The sequence below is a fragment of the Triticum urartu genome, chromosome 4 (assembly GCF_003073215.2).
Source record: "Triticum urartu cultivar G1812 chromosome 4, Tu2.1, whole genome shotgun sequence".
Lineage (NCBI taxonomy): Eukaryota > Viridiplantae > Streptophyta > Magnoliopsida > Poales > Poaceae > Triticum > Triticum urartu.
The window spans coordinates 481,872,200-481,891,845 of NC_053025.1; the positions used below are offsets into that span (position 1 = coordinate 481,872,200).

A 19,646-nucleotide genomic window follows, 5' to 3' on the forward strand; every position below is an offset into this window, starting at 1 on the left:
TTCTGTAGATCTCCCCCGCTTTCTTTGTTGGTTCTGTAGATCTCGCTCCACTTTCCTCACGTGGACTTTAGCGCATGTCAAACCTCCCTCTTTTGTCGACACCTGGCCTGGTTGTGCCACGGTGATTATACAACCACTAGAAACAGCTGCGGTTAAGTATGGCTACAAGCACTGCGCGCTACTCCGTTACCTTTTTCCAGTGGGTGGTTAAGAAACTGAGGAGGTTTCCCCGGAGAAAAAAAAGGAAACTGAACCGGTTATTACAGCAGGAGCAGACCTTTGACCGTAGCGTTGAGCCGGGAGCATCTACTGAGTGGGGAGTTGTTGCTGTAATGGTGACCACTCGCAAAAAGGCACCGGGGCCGGCCGTGAATCGCCTCTGGCCCGGGAGACACAAGCAACACAGGCCATACGACGCGACGAGCAACGGTGGGCATTACCGGAAGACAGGAAGAACGCATCGGAAAAGGGGAATCGATAAAGGGGGCATGTGCTGTGCTCGTTCCTTCATTGAATTTTACATACAGGACAAAGTCTTATTTCTCCACGTCTTGAAACTGAATTTAGTTTTGATTCTTTGAATGGCATGGCACCACTAGTGCGTGCGTACGTACCTTTTGTGCTGCCAAACCTACGAAGATGTGGCTGGATTGGTCGATGATCGGACAAAAATTACGTGTGTGCACGTCAGCGAAAGAGTAGTATACACAGGCGGCAAGCCCGTCAAGGAATCCCACAAAAAACAAACGATAGAGTAGTATACGTACCGTGTGGCAGTATATTTATAAAAAGAAAAAAAGAAAAGAACTTGGAGAGGTGAATAGTAAAATAATAATAATAATAACCTGATTTTTTTATATGAGAAATGTTTGAGTGTGTGATGACTGTGCCAATTTTTAGCGTGTTTGCACATTTGAATAGCTCTCAGAAAAGAATTAAGACCTGTGAAATTTTTTACTAGTTCGTGCACTGATTAGGTCGAGTTTTTTTCTTGAGAGCTGCTCAGATGTCCGAGCACGTTGGAAATCGCTACGGACCTCACGCACCCAAACATCTTCCATTCAAAAATAATTTAGGTTTTGTTTTAGTGTTTCCATTATTTTGTTAGTGTTCGTCGAGATATGAGTTTGGGTCCGGAAATGGATATTCGAGGACCTCGCTGCTTTTCACTTCGAAATAATCAGAAGGGATCCCTCAGAAAAGAAAAGAAAAGAAAGTACAGAACAGAATCGCCTCTCCAGCGGCGGAGCCGATCCGGGCGGCGGGCAGCGCCGAACCATCCATCCCGCCTCTCTCCCTTGGCTGAGGCTTTGACTCCCTGGCCCAGCTGACCGGTCAACGTAACGCAGCCGCTTAACTAACGCCGTGACACCACGCACTGGCACTGGCGTGTCGCGGCAGCCCGCGTGGCGTCGCCGTCACCAGCGACGTCACCGCCACGAGCGAGTGCGCCGTCCCGTCCCGTCCCACATAAAAACGAAACCACCCACTCACCCACCACCCAATTCCCCTCCCCTCTCCAGGTCTCCTCCCGAAACCCCCAATTCGAAAATCGATTGGGGATTTCGGCGTCCCAAGCTCCCCCCAGATCCGCGCCTCCGGCCGGTTCGCTCGGCCGCCCCGTCGATCTGCGGCCGCCGTCGGAGCTGACCGGTCCACGGCTCGATTCGCCCGGGGGATTTGTTTCGGGGCTTTTGGTCCTGATGGCGTCGTCCCCGGTCTCCTACTGGTGCTACCACTGCAGCCGCTTCGTGCGGGTCTCCCCGGCCACCGTCGTCTGCCCCGACTGCGACGGCGGCTTCCTCGAGCAGTTCCCGCACCCGCCGCCGCCGCGCGGCGGCGGCGGCAGCGGCCGGCGCGGGGCCATGAACCCCGTGATCGTGCTGCGGGGCGGCTCGCTCTCCGGCTTCGAGCTCTACTACGAGGACGGCTCCGGCGACGGGCTGCGTCCGCTGCCCGGCGACGTCTCGCACCTCCTCATGGGGTCCGGCTTCCACCGCCTGCTCGACCAGTTCTCGCGGCTGGAGGCGGCCGCGCCGCGCCCGCCGGCCTCCAAGGCCGCGGTCGAGTCGATGCCTTCCGTGACCGTCGCCGGGGGAGGCGGGGCCCACTGCGCGGTGTGCCAGGAGGCCTTCGAGCCCGGCGCCGCGGCCCGGGAGATGCCGTGCAAGCACGTCTACCACCAGGACTGCATCCTCCCCTGGCTCTCCCTCCGCAACTCCTGCCCCATCTGCCGCAGCGAGCTTCCGGCGGCGGCCGTGCCTGAGGCGGAGGCGGACGCCGGGCTCACCATCTGGCGACTCCCCCGCGGCGGATTTGCCGTCGGAAGGTTCGCCGGCGGGCCCAGAGAGCAACTGCCGGTTGTCTACACGGAGCTGGATGGTGGTTTCAGCAACGGCGTCGGGCCGAGGCGGGTGACATGGCCAGAAGGAGAAGGGCAGGTGGACGGCGGCGAAGGTCGGATTCGCCGTGTATTTAGGAACCTGTTTGGGTGCTTTGGCCGGGGCGGCCGGCCCGAGAGTTCCTCGCAGTCCCGTAGTGGCTGAGCAATGTTCTTCCTGGTAACTCACTTTCAATTGATGATAGTGGTGAATAAGTAGGAGTTTAGTATAAGGAGGAAACCCCAGGTGGTGAGTTATTGGTTAGTTTGATGTAAATGAAGGGCTTGCATTCCCCCCCTTTTTGTCTCGTTTTAAGAATTTAGAGTTGGCCATGAGCAAACTACTCAGAAATGAAATTTGATAGCAAATCAGGAAGAACAAGCCCAAGCCTTCAAGAATGGGATAGCAGTGAATTATGGGGGAAATCAGTCACTGGCAATATTCTAGGCAAAGAGAACAATCGGTGTTCTCACTTCTGTATTGTTTGTGCATATACTGGATTCGTTAAGATAAATTTTGATTTTGCATTATGTTGGTCCCATACATGAAATTTCAATATACTTGAGTACTTCTATTTTTATTGTTATTATTCCTCTGCCTAAACCTCTTTTTTGTTTCAACATAAGATATCCTTAGACCGGTCATAAGTTGTAACAACGGCTATCGATTTACTTGCAGTTTGCCGAATCTTGGGCTGCTAAACAGGGATGGCCTGAACAGCATACAAGTGATGTTTGATTTTTTTTTTTGGATGTGCCTTCTACCATGCTGGACTCTTAATGTTTTTATTTGCACTGCTAAATAGAGAAACAAAAGAAGTCCATTACAGGGTTTTGATGCTCAACCGATTCAAGTGTTATGTATGTAACATTGAGATACCGATCTAGATTGATTTCTTCCGTGAATTGAACTAATGTGAGGGGCCATATGAGTGAAGTGATTAACGAAGAAATGTCTACCGTACTAGTAAGATGATATTCTGTCATTATATTTCTATCACAGCAATTAGCAGTTTGTGGCATGTATAAGAGATGTTGAAGTGGAGTTTTTTGGACCGCAAATCCAAATGGAGTTCTCTGTTCCTTCATATATGTATAAAGTTGCTAGGAGTACCATGTTATTGTTTTCCAAGTTCATGTTGGGCTGGATTCCGAACAATGTTAGTTATCTTGCAGTAGGCATGACACTCTTTGTCTATGTTCATCATTGTAGTTCATTTCTTTTGTTTGACAGTCATACAAGTTAGCGCATAGTGGTTGGCCTAATTTTGATGTTCTACTTCTCATTTCTTCTGTACATTTATTCTGTATAAAATAGTGGCAGGATGATCTTCAGCAGAACCAATGGAATTGCTATCTATTTCTCTTTTGAAACTCACCCATAGTGAGTGTTGTTGCTCATGTAGGAATATATCTACAGTAGTTCTCTAGTTAGTTGTGGCATTGCACATGAATTATTTGCTAAAGCTATCAACTCTGCATGTTCAATAGTCCATGTTTTAATGCTGTTCGAGAAAAAGGGCCTTGTCCATTCTGTTATACATAGCTGCAATCCATTTTTGCCCATGGTTTGGATTTGCTTGTGACCATTCTCTTATTTGCCTTATATTGTATCATCATGTGTTTGTAAATTGCATTACTTCTAAACCGACCATGTACTCAAGTTGTTATTGTTTGGACTTACTGGTAATTTCTAGGTTGCTTAGAGCAGAAGGCTGTCTGACAAACCACATATGGTCTCTGCTTTGCTCACTAACTTGCATTTCCTTGCCCATTCAAGTAGCCACATGTCTGTTCTTGGACTTGTTTCTAAATGTCTTACGAATACTGAAATATCCTATGCTCATTTGTGTTGCCTGCAGCCTAGAGCTAAATATCAATTGCATGTCTTCACGCTTCATACCGATGATAAAAAAGAAGGGTTCAATTCTTAGAAGCTAAAACTTGGATGGTAGTCCACAGGTAGTAAAAAGGTCTTTCTAGTTTTGCTATCTGCTACTTGTGCTCCATCATGATATAGCTGTGCTTCACAGCTTCTCATGGTCATCAACGGTTTGCTCCTAACCTCTACCCAGTTGGCTAGTAACCGCCGACATGTGCTAACTATAGTTACTTCCTCCGTCCGGAATTATCTGTCGCTGAAATGAGTGTATCTACACGTTTACGTCTCCTCTTCTAATTGCTGCCTCTGAGTTGTCATTTAGTGACCGGCATGTTCTTCCTCTTCAGTTGTTTTCTTTACCCTTTACACCATACCTCTTTTGTCTTGGTGTTTTCTTCTTGTTAAATTATTATTCCGGACATGCACGCCTATGTTCTGTTACTAATAATACTGACTCCTTTTTTTTGGAATGACTTCCAGATGAAACTGATACCATTCTGATGAGAGTTCTCATTCGCCCCCTTCCAGGAAGACTTGTTTGTATGATGTTCCGTTGGTGGTATGATGCCATGTTTGATTTTGAGAAGGTTGTCTGAAGGAGTGGGGAACATGTTCAAGGTGGTGTCCATTTGTTTCATAAGGTTCCGACAGTACATCCTCAGAAGGGATATGGTTATATTAAAACATACTACTTCGTCTCAAAATGTAAGACGTTTTTTGACACTAAAAAAACATCTTACATTATGGGACGGAGGGAGTAGTATGCTTCTATAACATCTTGGATTTTTATTGCCAGATTCATTTACAGCTGCAGCCGTCCTATTGCCTGCACTGCATCTAGACGAAACGCGCTCTATGGTTCGCTGGACTCTCAGCATCAACCAATGTCGGTTGGCTGGACAGCTTGTTGGAGCATCCATGCCGCTATGTGCTGCATTTTCCCTGTGGATGACAAAAACTGGGGGTCCGCCTGAGGATGGCAACATGAGAGGAGCCTCTGGCCAACACTGGGAAACAGTTGTCAGGTCAAGCGGGACTGGACCCATTCTAGGCCATTTCTAGCGAGCAAATCGCTCTCGCTCTCTCTTGGCCTTGTGACTCGTGAGTGATCATCTTCGATTGAGGTGGGCATCTTCTCCGTTAGGTGGCAGATGAGGAGGTAAAGTCTGGCCTTGATGCTAATCGGGGAAATGTTTGGCACGATGGCTCCAGGTTTCGGAATGCGTTGCTGGACCTGGAGCTATGCTGGGGACATCATTGCGGGTGCTGGGCGAAAAGGACTTGTTCGGAACAGGGGTCCTAATTGGCTAATTGCAACGCGCACTGTTGTGGAGTGCGATTTGTGCTGTCGTACGGTAATCGGCGGACGGTAATGCAGGCTACTAGTACGAACTTTTCGATATTCTAATGGTTGTTTTGCTTCATGACTCGGGAGCAGTTTGTCCGTGTGTGGTGGTGATGGTGTCTTTGTACTGCTGCTTTGGTGAGGCTCCATGTTTTCTGAAAGTCCCACCTCACTTTGTTCGCTTGGTTCTCTCTCTTCCCGATGTGCCGACCATCATCTTCCCCGTCTTCGTTCATCCTTGTTCGCCTCCGATCACTGTTGCAGCATTGGACACCTTGGCTATAAAGGATAGATGCCTTTAAGCTGCTGCCGCCAACAGCGTGGCGCGGCCCAACTATGCCGTGGCGATGTGCAAAACTTCTGTTTTTCTCGGCAACATGCACTCCCTCCGTCAAGTAGTATATCATCGATTTGCAAGCTGTTTTAGCTTGCAAAACAATCTTATATTATACTAGGATGGAAGCATTTTTTGTTTTTGTTTTTCGCTAAGTCTTGAAATGCTAATATTTATTTCTTTTATTTATATAATTTGTTTAATGATAAGATTTTTTTTTATGTTTCTCAAAGTGTTAATGCATTTTGAAACATATTGATGTAATTTTATAAAATGTTCATATAATTTTAAAAGTGTTCACCTTTTTGCAGAAAAGGAATGAAGGAGTACAGCAAGATGACTTCGGTTAATGTTCGTGTACTTGAAGAAAGTGAGCACATTTTATAAAAAATGTTGTAAATTCAAAAACAATTCACCCATTTAAACAATATTTGTGTAACTTTAGAAATTTGTTACGCCTAATGCTTATGTAATTTAAAAGAAGTATTCACCTATTTTCAAACAATCTTCATGTAAATTCTAAAAGTGTTCTAGCATAAAAATTGTTTGTGTAAGTGTTCTCGCATTTCCTCTAAAAAAAGTCTTCTCGCATTTAAAAGATGTTCGTGCAATTTAAAAAATATTCATCTATTTTTTGCAAATATTCACCATTTATAAGAAGTGTTTGGGTATTTAATAAAGATGTTCATGTAATTTTAAAAGTGTTCATAGCTTAAAATTATTTTTCATGTAATTTTGAAAGTGTTTGATATATATTTTTATAAAAAATATCAAATTAAAATTAAAAAGCCTGAAATTAAACCAACAAAAAATATAAATAGAGAAAGTAAAAATAAATAAAAGGGAAAAATAAAAAATAAAAGTGTAAAACAAGAGAGCGGAACCCGGAAAGCCACCGAAAATCACATGCAATACGAAAGATAAAAGATCTAATCGTGGGCTATAAAAGATAAAAGATAAAGGAACGTGAAGAAAATTATTGTGTTGCCACTCCCATATGGCTTGGCCCACTAACTGCACAGCGTGGGCGATTCATTGCTATGGTCCATTATAAGCGGTGTATAGCAAATGGGTGTGGTGACCACTCGGAGAGATCTTGTCACGCATGTGACCCCTACATGGACTAAGGCTCATGAAGAGAAACACAATGAGAAGGCCCTAGTCTCAAACGAGACAACAAAGCTCTAATGGATTGGTGACTCCGTATGCGTGGATACCTGCAGGGGGGTTGTAGCTTCAATCCTCAATCGGAAAATTCTCACGACTGGGAGGTATAACCCAGCTGCGGGAAGCTGCAAGTTTGCAGCAATCTTAATCAACCTCTTCTCTCTAATGCGTTCGTTGGTAAAGATCAGATCAAACATATTTTTATCTTCACCGTGATCCTGGGTTTTATTCATAGGCATGATTTTTTTTGTTATCTACATTTACCAGCACGCGTCCCTTCCATTGGCCATTTCGGCTCGTGTGGGTATGTGCACCAACTATAAAAGTGCCTCTACCTCCAACCATTTGTGGTTGGCTCCTCGAGTTGAATTTCAAACAAGTGTTGTCTTGAGCATCCCTCCTCGCATCATTTCAGTCAAGAAATCCTAAGTGAGGAAAACCACCTTGAAATGACATTTCCCTCCCTAAGTGATTTTGGTCTAGATGACAACGCAATTTGTGGTCTAATCGTGTGCTTGAGCTATATGTATATTCAAAGATGGCACAAGACGGTTAGGTACCCCTCCCAAAGGAACAGATCAAAGACGATGTTGTGGCGTTTTTGTTTCGTTTGAGTCGTAGGAAACCGTACTATTAAGAGAGGGTCCGCTTCGAAAGATATGGATGGAATCAATCACGAACACAAACCAAACTTAACCCCCTTTTCCTCCCCAACATTCGAGGAGTTCTCCATCCTTTTTGGTGCCCCTGAATTTTCCTACCTCGTACTACCGAGATAGGCAACGGTAGTACCGGTTCTTTAGAGGAGCAGTACTGTTGTTGCATGCCTTTAGGCTGGTAGTTCCGTACTATTGATCGTTAGTACCTCTCCCCTGTTGGAGTAGAACTACCAAATCAAGTGGTGGACCTACTACCACAGGGGCTCATTTCCCTCTGTTTTGGCCCACGACACTAAGGCGGCACTGTTATGGCAATACCGTTATTTCATAATAGTCGGTACTACCGGTATCTTGTGCTGTAGTACCGCTTGGGCATTTGCAGTGCAGCCTGTATGGTACTATGGTAGTACCGTTGTCCGCATTGGTAGTACCTCTCAGTGAAAACCGGGGCAACAGTTGGATTTGGAGGGGGCATATAAAAAGAGGGTCTTCTTCCCCAAGTTGACCTAGCTCTTGTCTCTCTCTCCTCCATTGTTGCCCAAAGCTTAAATCTCCTAGACCTCTCTCCCTAGCCACCCAAACTCCTTGATCATCTAGGATTTGGGAGAGAGGACCTAGATATATCGCCCATGGAAGGAAATTTGACACCCCTTGTTTTCCCTAGTGGATCTTGTTTTTTTTTTTGGTTTTTAGGCACCCTATACGGAAGAGGTCTCCTTAAAGCTTAATCATTGTGGTGTAAGCTTCATGGTAGTGTTGGAAGCCTACAATTAAACTGTGCAGATTGCCTAACCTTGTTTGTGAAGGTCTAGTCACCGTCTACAAGGGCACCGTGTAGTGGATCGTGGCACCTTGCATTGTGTGAGGACATGCAGAGAATAAGGTGAGCCATTGTGGCGCTTGCTAAGTATCGTGTCGTCACACCTCTCCAACGGAGACACACCTCCCTCAAAGGAGAAAACTTCGGGAACAACACCATTGTCTCCATTTGTGATTTATTTTTTCCTTCACTTACTTGTTGTAAGCTATCTTTATTGTGTGTCTTATCTAGCTTCTTGTTATTTGTAAGCTTGCCATATAGGTTGTCCACCTAGTTGCATATGTAGATAACCAATATATTCTTACTGTAACCCTTAAAATTGGAAAAGAGACTAAAAAATGTTAGTTGTCTATTCACCCCCTCTAGTCGACTATATCGATTATTCCACACACAAAGTCAAAATGAATTGTGATTGTGCATCACATAGGAACATGCCATGCCTTGCTTCTAACTTGTTACACTTGAGAACGGCTTCATTGGGGAACTTGTGAGGTTTGTGTCCCCCTCATTTGTCTGGCTGGAGTTAGAATTATCTTCTGTCCCTCCTCGGTGTCGGCTCCTTTGGGACGACGATCTATCCAGTTTGCGATCATTGATGTCTTTTGATCTACATCAACCAGATGGAGGCCCAGAGGTGACAACGAGCTTTACTCACGACGCTTCACGTGCGGTGCAGAAATAAGACGATGCTGTTTTTCGCAAGAACTTGTCTATAATTTTTTATTCTCGTAAGAAAGTTTCTATAAGGACTTATTTTATTTCATATATGGCCTTTGGCCTTTTCGAAGAAGAAAAAAAGACGTCCATGGTCTTACCCATCATACTCATGTATGAATCAAAACCTCCATCGGATCGATCACTAGCATTGTACAAAAATCAGCAGTTTTCTAGTGCATTGGTAGCCCATGGGCCATGGTACGTACTCCCTCCTTCCATCTATATAGGGTCTAATGCGTTTTTCAAGACCGCCTTTCACGTATGGTCTGCTAGAGTTGCCACACTGTCTGGTGCAGGCGTGCTTCGTGCTGTTGCTTCGCTTTCACGTATGGAAATGTGCTTTCAATCACCGGAGTTCGCAAAGGTAAAAGGTTTGGAGTTCGCAGGTCCATGGCCTGTCATCTCATATGGTGCGATTGTGGCAGAGCACGTCACATGCGACGCCAAATAATAAGATGGCCGTCGCCATCCCATGATCACTGCAGCTTCCGGAATCATTAGTCCGTTTGGAAGGGCATTGGAGTCCTTCACATGTTGCTGCCTCCGCTGTGAACTGGTTTGAAATGGGGGAGTGCGAAATTTACCGATTTCTGCAAAAATCGTGCACTGTAAACATGGGTGAAAACGGGCAAAATGTCCTGTCAGAGGTTTTTCTTCTTTGAGCAGACGCATAGAGTCCCTGTGATGGATGTAATGCTGGCAACTAGGCACAAAAGGGTGAGTTCTCGCCATGTGATCCAGTCATCCTCCAGCTATTATCACCAGGGATTGATTTCTCAACCGCAGACAGGGAGATTTTCCTCCCGACAAGCACAACAAGAAGCCGTGGCAATGCCTTGCCCCTGAACAGCTGCACTGAAAGCCACTCGCCCCCGAAAGGCCGAAAGTCTTGGTCGACGACGACGAGCACCAGATGCCTCTTGCATTCTATATTCTTGTCTCTGGTGAGCCGCGATACCTGGCCGGACCGCCGGACTACTACGTATTCATGAGCTCCCTGAGGACCCTGTCCCCTTCTCGTCTTGCCAGTCGGCACCTTGCTTTCATGCGCAGAGCCCACACGGAGTAAAGAAGAGAGCTGTGGCGCACGTACTGCCACTGCACCAAACACATTATTACCCGGGTGCTTATGGAAAACACGCCAGGAAGCAGAGGAGACGACGACGGGTCAGATGTTGTAGACGTGGAAGACGTGGAAGCAGAACACGGTGTAGACGTGGATCGGACCGGTGGTTGCAGGTCCATGCAAAGCACCTGCAGTTGGTTGACAGTTGCCCACTCTCATTTCAACCCCAGGCAGAGCGCGGATAGAAAAGTAGAAACTGCCCGCCAATGGACATGGACTCCTTTATCGTTCTCCTCTTCCTCTTTCTTGCGCGAGCGGAGGCGGCGAGCCACGGCGTTGGTAGAGAAGGCAAGGCTGGGGGAGCGGTGCTCCTTCCGCTCAGGCTGCAGGAGGTGGCGCCCCCGCCGCGAGCGCCGGCGAACCGGCTGCGGTTCCGCCACAATGTGAGCCTCACGGTGTCGGTGGCTGTCGGCACGCCGCCGCAGAACGTCACGATGGTGCTCGACACCGGCAGCGAGCTCTCCTGGCTGCTCTGCAACGGGAGCTCCGTGTCGCCGCCCGCGCCGTTCAACGCGTCCGCTTCTTTCACATACGGCGCCGTCGATTGCTCGTCGCCGGCGTGCGTGTGGCGCGGACGTGACCTGCCCGTCCGCCCGTTCTGTGACGCGCCGCCGTCCACCGCCTGCCGCGTCTCCATCTCCTACGCAGACGCCTCCTCGGCCGACGGCCTCCTCGTTGCCGACACCTTCGTCCTCGGCGCGCAGGCCGTGCCCGCCCTGTTCGGCTGCATCACCTCCTATTCCTCCAGCACGGCCGCCAACAACAACGCCACTGACCCGTCGGAGGCGGCGACCGGCCTACTCGGCATGAACCGTGGCAGCCTCTCCTTCGTGACGCAGACGGCGACCCTCCGCTTCGCCTACTGTATCGCCCCCGGCCAAGGACCCGGCATCCTCCTCCTCGGCGGCGACGGCGGCGCGGCCCCGCCGCTGAACTACACGCCGCTGATAGAGATTTCCCAGCCGCTGCCGTACTTCGACCGGGTGGCCTACTCCGTGCAGCTGGAGGGCATCCGCGTGGGGCGCGCCCTGCTCGCCATCCCCAAGTCCGTGCTCACGCCGGACCACACGGGCGCCGGGCAGACCATGGTGGACTCCGGCACGCAGTTCACCTTCCTCCTGGCCGACGCCTACGCGGCGCTCAAGGGCGAGTTCCTGAACCAGACGCGGTCGCTGCTCGCCCCGCTCGGCGAGCCGGGCTTCGTGTTCCAGAGCGCGTTCGACGCGTGCTTCCGCGGCCCGGAGGAGCGAGTGTCGGCGGCAAGCCGGCTTCTCCCCGAGGTGGGCCTGGTGCTCCGCGGCGCGGAGGTGGCCGTGGCCGGGGAGAAGCTCCTGTACAGTGTACCCGGCGAGCGGCGCGGGGAGGAGGGGGAGGAGGCTGTGTGGTGCCTGACGTTCGGGAACTCGGACATGGCCGGCATGTCGGCGTACGTGATCGGGCATCACCACCAGCAGGACGTGTGGGTGGAGTACGACCTTCAGAACGGCCGAGTCGGCTTCGCGCCGGCGCGCTGTGAGCTCGCCACCCAGCGCCTCGGCGCCCAAGTGTAGTTCTTGTCTAGTGGCATTTCGTCGTGTAAAGGTACAGCGAAATACTAGCGGCGGCGGCGGCGGCGGCAGTGGCAGGGCACGTATCGTTAGCAGAGGGCGAGTATTAGAGACGGTCACTCTCCGATCACCTGCTGCTGCCAGTGGTGAACTACTGGTTATTTACGAACTTCATTGCTGTGTTATGCGAATACATATACGAGCTAATGACATAGTAAGCGACATTTCAATTTCGATCGGGCAGTAACTCACTCATTGAGAGTCAGCAATAAAAAGAAAGATAAACAAAAAAAATCAAGTGAGGGTCAAGTTTAAATTGGGTTGTCATATCCCAAAGAACAACGCTAAGGGTCGCCACTGCCAAGTCAACAACGGACAAAGGTCCTGAGCCCTGATAAGGAAAGGAGAACCACGACGACAGAAGCCCGCGAGCGTCGCCGTCGTTGGCGCCAAAGCACGGAGCTTTTGCTCGGCAGCTCACCCGTGCCATCACAAGGTCTCTAGAACAAACGCGACAAGTTTAGATCCCCATAGCCGGATCAGGGCGACGCCACTACGAACGACAGAGGACGCGCTCGAGCCACCTGTTGCTACACCTCCCGCCGCCTACATGACAAAGAGGAAAAGCCACCACCATCACCATGACGCCGCCGGAGAGCCAACCACGTAGACCGCCATCCAGGCCCCGCCCTGGCATCCATGTCTGAGACACGACCAACCGTGCACATCACGGTGCACCAACCACGGTAGGAAGAGTAAAATGTGACATCTTCCATTCCTAACTCGGCATCAGCCCCAGAGTTTGGGTCGACACCTCCACGGTAGGAGGCGCTCACGCCTGCATACCCAGCTAGTCCCGCTAGAGAGGCATAGACACGCCACTTGACTACCTACGGTCGTTGCCGAGCAAGCTCACACGACGCCATGTCTGTGGCCTTCGACGCCGATTTACCTGACAGTGCAGTGGTGTCCCGACCACCACCATCGACCACCACACCCGCAGTAAGAGGGACCTCATCGCGCGTGGGCACCACCCAGACCGAGTCCACCCCTACCTATCCAGAGTAGAAGCTCCAACCTACCTCAGGCCCAAATATGATCCGCCCGAGCACAACCTCCAAGTCCTGGCCACCTCCACGCCGCAAACACTCAGAGGAGCCACCACCAGCCACACCACGCTGTCGTCCGCCAAGCGCCGCCACCCGAACCATAGCTACCGCATCACTGACTGGTGCAGCCACCACCATACGATCGAACCAGATCAAGGCCAGGCGTACAAACTCCTCGCCACGACCCAGTCTCCGCCCGTCGGATCGGTGCTACTTGTGAGCTGCGTTGGGATTTCCTTAAAAAGGAGAGGATGATGCAGTACAGTAGAGATAGGTATTTTTCTCCGTTAAGAACTAAGGTGTGACGCCCCGAGACCGATGCGCCAGGTGTCTTCCAATTATTCGCTGTCTTTGCCATGTCATTTGCTTGCGTGTTGCATCTTGCCATGTCATCATCCGCATTGCATCTGCATGTTTTCAAAACTTGCATCCGTCCCGGTCTCCTCGTTCCTTCCGTTGTCCGTTCTAAGCCCAGTCACAATTGCACGCGCCCGTGGCATGTCCGAAATAATATTTTATAAGTGGCCAAAAATGTTCTCGGAATGGGTTGAAAGTTGACAAGCGGTGTTGTTATAGTGTAGATAGGCCGCCTGCCAAGTTTCATCGCATTCGGAGTCCGTTTGACGCCCCAACGAATAACTATAGCGGCATTATAGTCGGTCTATCGTCGGACGTTTTCGGTCTCCGGAAACAGTCGCCGGGTCTCTCTCTCTTCTCTTCTCTCAGCCCAAAGCTTTCTGCACAGTCCGCTATAAACCGCCAGGCCCCGAAACCCCTCCTTGCACAGTGCTTCGACACCCTCGTGTGCGCGTCCGAAAACTGTCCCGAACCCGACCCGGATAGTCATCACCGTTGGGTCCGGAACATCCCCAAACATTTACAAAATATCATCATTTTATTTATTGGACTCCTTAGCATATTTATTCTCATCTGTCGGATTTCGATCCAATGATCCAAATCCCTCTCCTTTCACCTACATGCTATATATAGCCCCTAACCCTAAATTCTAGGGACCTTGTCCCATCCATCCCATCCCCACGTCGCCGCCACTCTCCTTGTTTTCAGCGTCGGACCAACTAGCCGCCCTCCTCGTTTTTCCCCCGATCCAATGCACCAACCAGCGCTCCCCCATGTCCCTCCTCGATCCCGAGCGCAGTCACCTGCAAGGCCACCGCCACCTCACCTCCCTTCTCCTCGCTGATGGCTCCGCCCGCGCCGGAGCACGAGAACATCAGCAGCAACCGAGGCCCCCCTGCTCCTGCCTCCTCCTCCCGTCCTCTTCTTCGTCTTTCCCTCTCTCTAATCCCTCTCCCTCCCAGGTACTTCGTCACCATGGATGCCCGACGTTGCTTCGTCTTGGAATGGATCCTCGCGCCCGAGCTCTGCATCAACCCCGCGTCACCGGAGTCAAGCCACCGCCGGCCTCCGCTTCGAGCTCCGCCTCCAGAGATCCGTGCCCTACCTTCCATTCCCGCACCACGACGCCCCTCCTCCGGCTCGACCCCGTTCGCCGAGCTCCCTGCCACGCCAGAGTCCCGCCGCTTCCTTTCCCTGCAACGCCGCCAGGTCTCATTGCCGGAGTCCCGTGCGTCATCGCGCCAGTTGACCGGGGCCGCTGCTGCGCCTTCCTTTCGAGGGAGATGAGTGTCGTGACCTGGAGCCTGCATCCCTCCCTCGCGTTGACTGCGGCCTCGATCTGAGCCAGCGTGGACGAGCGCCAGGACCCAGCTTCCCATGCCTCGCCCACGGGCCTCCTACTCGTTCGGCCCAGCCAGATCTGGCCGTTGGGTGAGCAGCCTCCCGGCCTTTTCCACTGTTGGGCCAGCCTCTGTTTCGGCCCAACACATGTTTTTTCCGGAACGTTTTAGCTAATTATTCCAGAGTTTCCAATTTTGCAGAAGAACCCTCCTGTTTCATGCATTTAATAATTCACAAACAGTGCATCTTTTTAAAATAAATTATATATGAAAAATGCTTAGAATTGTGTCTAAATTCATAATCTCCAACTTTCACGCATGTTTAAAATGTTTAAAATGTTGTTTGCATATATTTTGCCTATTGCCATGTTAAAATAATTTAATTCATAACTAAATAACCGTAGCTCGGTTTTAAATAAACTTTATATGTAAATGGGGTAGAAAGATGCCTAGTTTAACATGGTGCACTCATCTAGCATGTTTAACAACTCTAAAATTATGTTTAGGGCAGAACAGTACCAAATCCATAAATATGCACATGAGGATTTTTCGGACTTGTTGCTTGTTGTTCCGGCCTCATTTAAATTTGCCTAGATAGGTAGTTTTATTATGCTTCACCCTCTTGCCATGTTAATCAACATTTAATATTGTTGGGTACCTAAACAAGAGAGAACTAAATAAGTCATGTGGTGTTCCGTCAATATGCAACTCATTGCATATTGAGCTCCACTTAATTTGTAGGATTGCTTGTGCACTTTTCCATGCCATGCTTCATTAAACCGGACATGCATCATACTTGGTTGTGCATCATGCGATGATTATGTGATGGTTGTTTACTTTGTTGTTTGCTTCTTTCTGGTGCTGCCTCTTCGGGTTAGTTTTGATAACGTCGCGTTTGTGAGGATCTGCTCGACTACGTCCGTTTGTCTTCTTCATGGACTCGTTCTTCTTCCTTGCGGGATCTCAGGCAAGATGACCATACTCTCGAAATCACTTATATCTTTGCTTGCTAGTTGCTCGCTCTATTGCTATGCCGCGATACCTACCACTTGCTTTATCATGCCTCCCATGTCAAGCCTCTAACCCACCTTTCCCAGCAAACCGTTGTTTGGCTATGTTACCGCTTTTGCTCAGCCCCTCTTATAGCGTTGCTAGTTGTAGGTGAAGACGAAGTTTGTTCCATGTTGGAACATGGTTATTGTTGGGATATCACAATATCTCTTATTTAATTAATGCAACTATATACTTGGTAAAGGGTGGAAGGCTCGGCCTTATGCCTGGTGTTTTGTTCCACTCTTGCCGCCCTAGTTTCCGTCATACCGGTGTTATGTTCCTTGATTTTGCGTCCCTTACGCGGTTGGGTGTTATGGGGACCCCTTGACAGTTCGCTTTGAATAAAACTCCTCCAGCAAGGCCCAACCTTGGTTTTACCTTTTGCCTCACCACCACCTACTTTTTCCCTTGGGAGTCGCTCTCCCGAGGGTCATCTTTATTTTAAGCCCCCCGGGCCAGTGCTTGTCTAAGTGTTGGTCCGAACCGAGTAGACTGCGGGGCCACCTCGGGGAAACTTGAGGTTTGGTTTTATTCGTAGGATGTCTCATCCGGTGTTTCCCTGAGAACGAGATATGTGCAGCTCCTATCGGGATGTCGGCGCATCGGGCGGTCTTGCTGGTCTTGTTTTACCATTATTGAAATATCTTGTAACCGGGATTCTGAGTCTGATCGGGTCGTCCTGGGAGAAGGAATATCCTTCGTTGACCGTGAGAGCTTGTGATGGGCTAAGTTGGGACACCCCTGCAGGGTTTTGAACTTTCAAAAGCCGTGCCCGCTGTTATGGGCAGATGGGAATTTGTTAATGTTCGGTTGTAGAGAACTTGTCCCTTAACTTAATTAAAATGCATCAACCGCGTGTGTAGCCATGACGGTCTCTTTCCGGCGGAGTCCGGGAAGTGAATACGGTTCTTGTGTTATGCTTGGACGTAATTAGTTTCAGGATCACTTCTTGATCACTTCTAGTTCACGACCGTTGCTTTGCTTCTCTTCTCGCTCTTATTTGCGTATGTTAGCCACCATATATGCTAGTGCTTGCTGCAGCTCCATCTCATTACCCCTCTCCTACCCATAAGCTTAAATAGTCTTGATCTCGTGGGTGTGAGATTGCTGAGTCCTCGTGTAACACCCTCGATGCGACTATATCTCCCACGTGTCGAGGCACGACTTAGAGGCATAATCGCATTGAAGGCATATGTCGCAAGTCAGGCAATCATCACAAACATCCCATATAATATAGATAATAAAAGGGATAACTTAGTTGGCTTACACTCGCCACGTCAATCAAGTACATAAATAACATTACATCAACCAAACACTCATGGCCCGACTACGGCGCCAAAATAAAAGAGAACCCAACATGCGACACGGTCCCAATCTCCCCCAACTGGGCACCACTACTGATCATCAGGAAAGGAAACATAGTAACGTTGAGAGTCTTTGTCGAACTCCCACTTGAGCTCAAGCGCGTCTCCTGGAGCGGAATCATCAGGCCCTGCATCTCGTGTAATAATAATCTGTGAGCCACAGGGACTCAGCAATCTCGCACCCTCACGATCAAGACTATCTAAGCTTATAGGTAAGGCAAGGTAAATATGTGGAGCTGCAGCAAGCGACTAGCAAATATGGTGTCTATCCTGTTCGCAAAAGAGAGCGAGAAGAGGAGGCAAAGCGCGAACGCATAACTAGAGGGCAAAATCCTGCGGCAAACATTACTCCAACACCGTGTCCACTCCCCGGACTCTGCCGAGAAGAGGCCATCACGGTAACTCACAAGGTTGTTTCATTTTAATTAAGTTAAGGTTTAAGTTATCTACAACCGGACACTAACAAATTCCCATCTGCCCATAACCGCGGGCGCGGCTTTCGAAAGTTCAAGTCCCTGCAGGGGAGTCCCAACTTAACCCATGACAAGCTCTCACGGTCAACGAAGGAATAGACCTCCTCCCGAGACGTTCCGATCAGACTCGGTATCTCGGTTCTTCAAGACACTTCGACAGGTTAAAACAAGACCAGCAATACCACCCTAATGTGCCGACAAATCCCGATAGGAGCTGCACATATCTTGTTCTCAGGGCACACTCAAATGAGCTAGACGTCGGGTAGGCCAGCCCGGAGTTGCCCCTGGTAGCCCCGGACATCGCTCGGTGGGACCAACACTCAGAGGAGCACTGGCCCGGGGGGGGGGGGTTAAAATAAGATGACCCTCGGGCTCCGGAAACCCAAGGGAAAAGAGGCTAGGTGGCAAATGGTAAAACCAAGGTTGGGCATTGCTGGAAAAGCTTTAATCAAGGCGAACTATCAAGGGGTTCCCATTATAACCCAACCGCGTAAGGAACGCAAAATCCGGGAACATAACACCGATATGACGGAAACTAGGGCGACAAGAGTGGAACAAAACACTAGGCGAGAGGCCGAGACTTCCACCCTTTACCAAGTATATAGATGCATTAAGATAACATAGCAATATAATGATATCCCAACAAGAAAATAAATGTTCCAACAAGGAATGGCCTCCAATCTTCACCTGCAACTAGCAACGCTATAAGAGGGGCTGAGCAAAGCGGTAACATAGCCAATCAACGGTTTGCTAGGACAAGGTGGGTTAGAGGTTTGACATGGCAATTTGGGTGGCTTGAAAGCAAGTGGTAGGCACCATAGCATTGGCATAGCAAAAGAGCGAGCAAACTAGCATAGCAAAGATAGTAGTGATTTCGAGGGTATGATCATCTTGCCTGCACAGTTGTCAGAGTTGACTGGATCCTCGAAAGCAAACTCAACGGGCTCCTCGTTAGCGAACTCGTCTCCCGGCTCTACCCAAATAAGACAAACAAGCAACAAGGATACAATCAACCACGTGCAAGCTCAAACAATAAGATGCAAACATGGTATGCTATGCGGGATGCAATGCGGGATGCTTATGCAAGATTTGACAAGGGAAGTATGAACCTGGCCTCAATTTGGAAAACCAAGTGTGCCACTGGAAAGATGAGATGAAATCGCTTGAAAACGATATAAAGAACGTCGGAATCGGAGTTACGGTTTGGAAATGGCAAACAATTCAAACATGACACCGGTCTGCGATTAACAGCAAGTAGCCATCTAAATGCAATGAGATGAACATGCTACAGCACCCAAACATGACAACAAAATACATGGCAGGGATGCACTCAAGATGCTTAACAAAAGTCTAGCAGTGAGCTACGGCCAAATCATCCATTAACAGGTTCAAACAAGCATGGCAAAAATGCATATGACAAACAGATTTCAGACTTAGTGAAATTAACACTTGTCTGGAATTTCAGATCAGATAGCCCTCTTCGGAGCAACAAAACTATATGCTACAGGACCTGAACATGGCAAAGTAAAGCATGGCATGGAGCTAATCAAAGAGCTTAACAAAAATCCCTTAGTGACCTTGAGCCAAAAGGGATCGGAAAATACAATTGCAAGCATGTGAACATAGCAAAAACATAATCAGTTTTCAGACTTGGTGAAAACTGGAGCATGCTGAAAACAGATATCAAGTAGGCATGTTTACGAGCTCGATGCACTCACTACGGAGCAAGACATGATAAGCTAAGCACGCACCCATCAAGAAAACACAAAATGCAAGCTAGGCATGGCAAGAACAATAACATAGCATGCACGGATCAACTATAACATCATCGGCAAAATTGCAAACAAGTTGACAATCTGCCCAGATTCACAAAGTAGCAAAAGTAGAGCTCGATTGACTCAAGCTAGTGTGCTCCATAATTGCAAAAAAATACATGGATGGATAGAGCACTGCAAGATTAATAAAACATCCTT

General features: G+C 48.9%; 2 protein-coding genes across 2 annotated transcripts; both read left to right on the top strand.

The window, feature by feature from the left end:
* The first annotated feature begins 1,489 nt into the window (after positions 1-1,489).
* On the top strand, positions 1,490-2,911 carry LOC125552155 (E3 ubiquitin-protein ligase RDUF2-like). The gene has a single exon (XM_048715637.1). It carries the CDS (start codon positions 1,704-1,706, stop codon positions 2,544-2,546), a length of 843 nt encoding a protein of 280 aa, XP_048571594.1. The 5' UTR covers positions 1,490-1,703; the 3' UTR covers positions 2,547-2,911.
* Positions 2,912-10,555: 7,644 nt separating this feature from the next.
* Positions 10,556-12,211, top strand: LOC125552154 (aspartic proteinase PCS1-like). The gene has a single exon (XM_048715636.1). It carries the CDS (start codon positions 10,637-10,639, stop codon positions 11,978-11,980), a length of 1,344 nt encoding a protein of 447 aa, XP_048571593.1. The 5' UTR covers positions 10,556-10,636; the 3' UTR covers positions 11,981-12,211.
* The last annotated feature ends 7,435 nt before the right edge of the window (positions 12,212-19,646 follow it).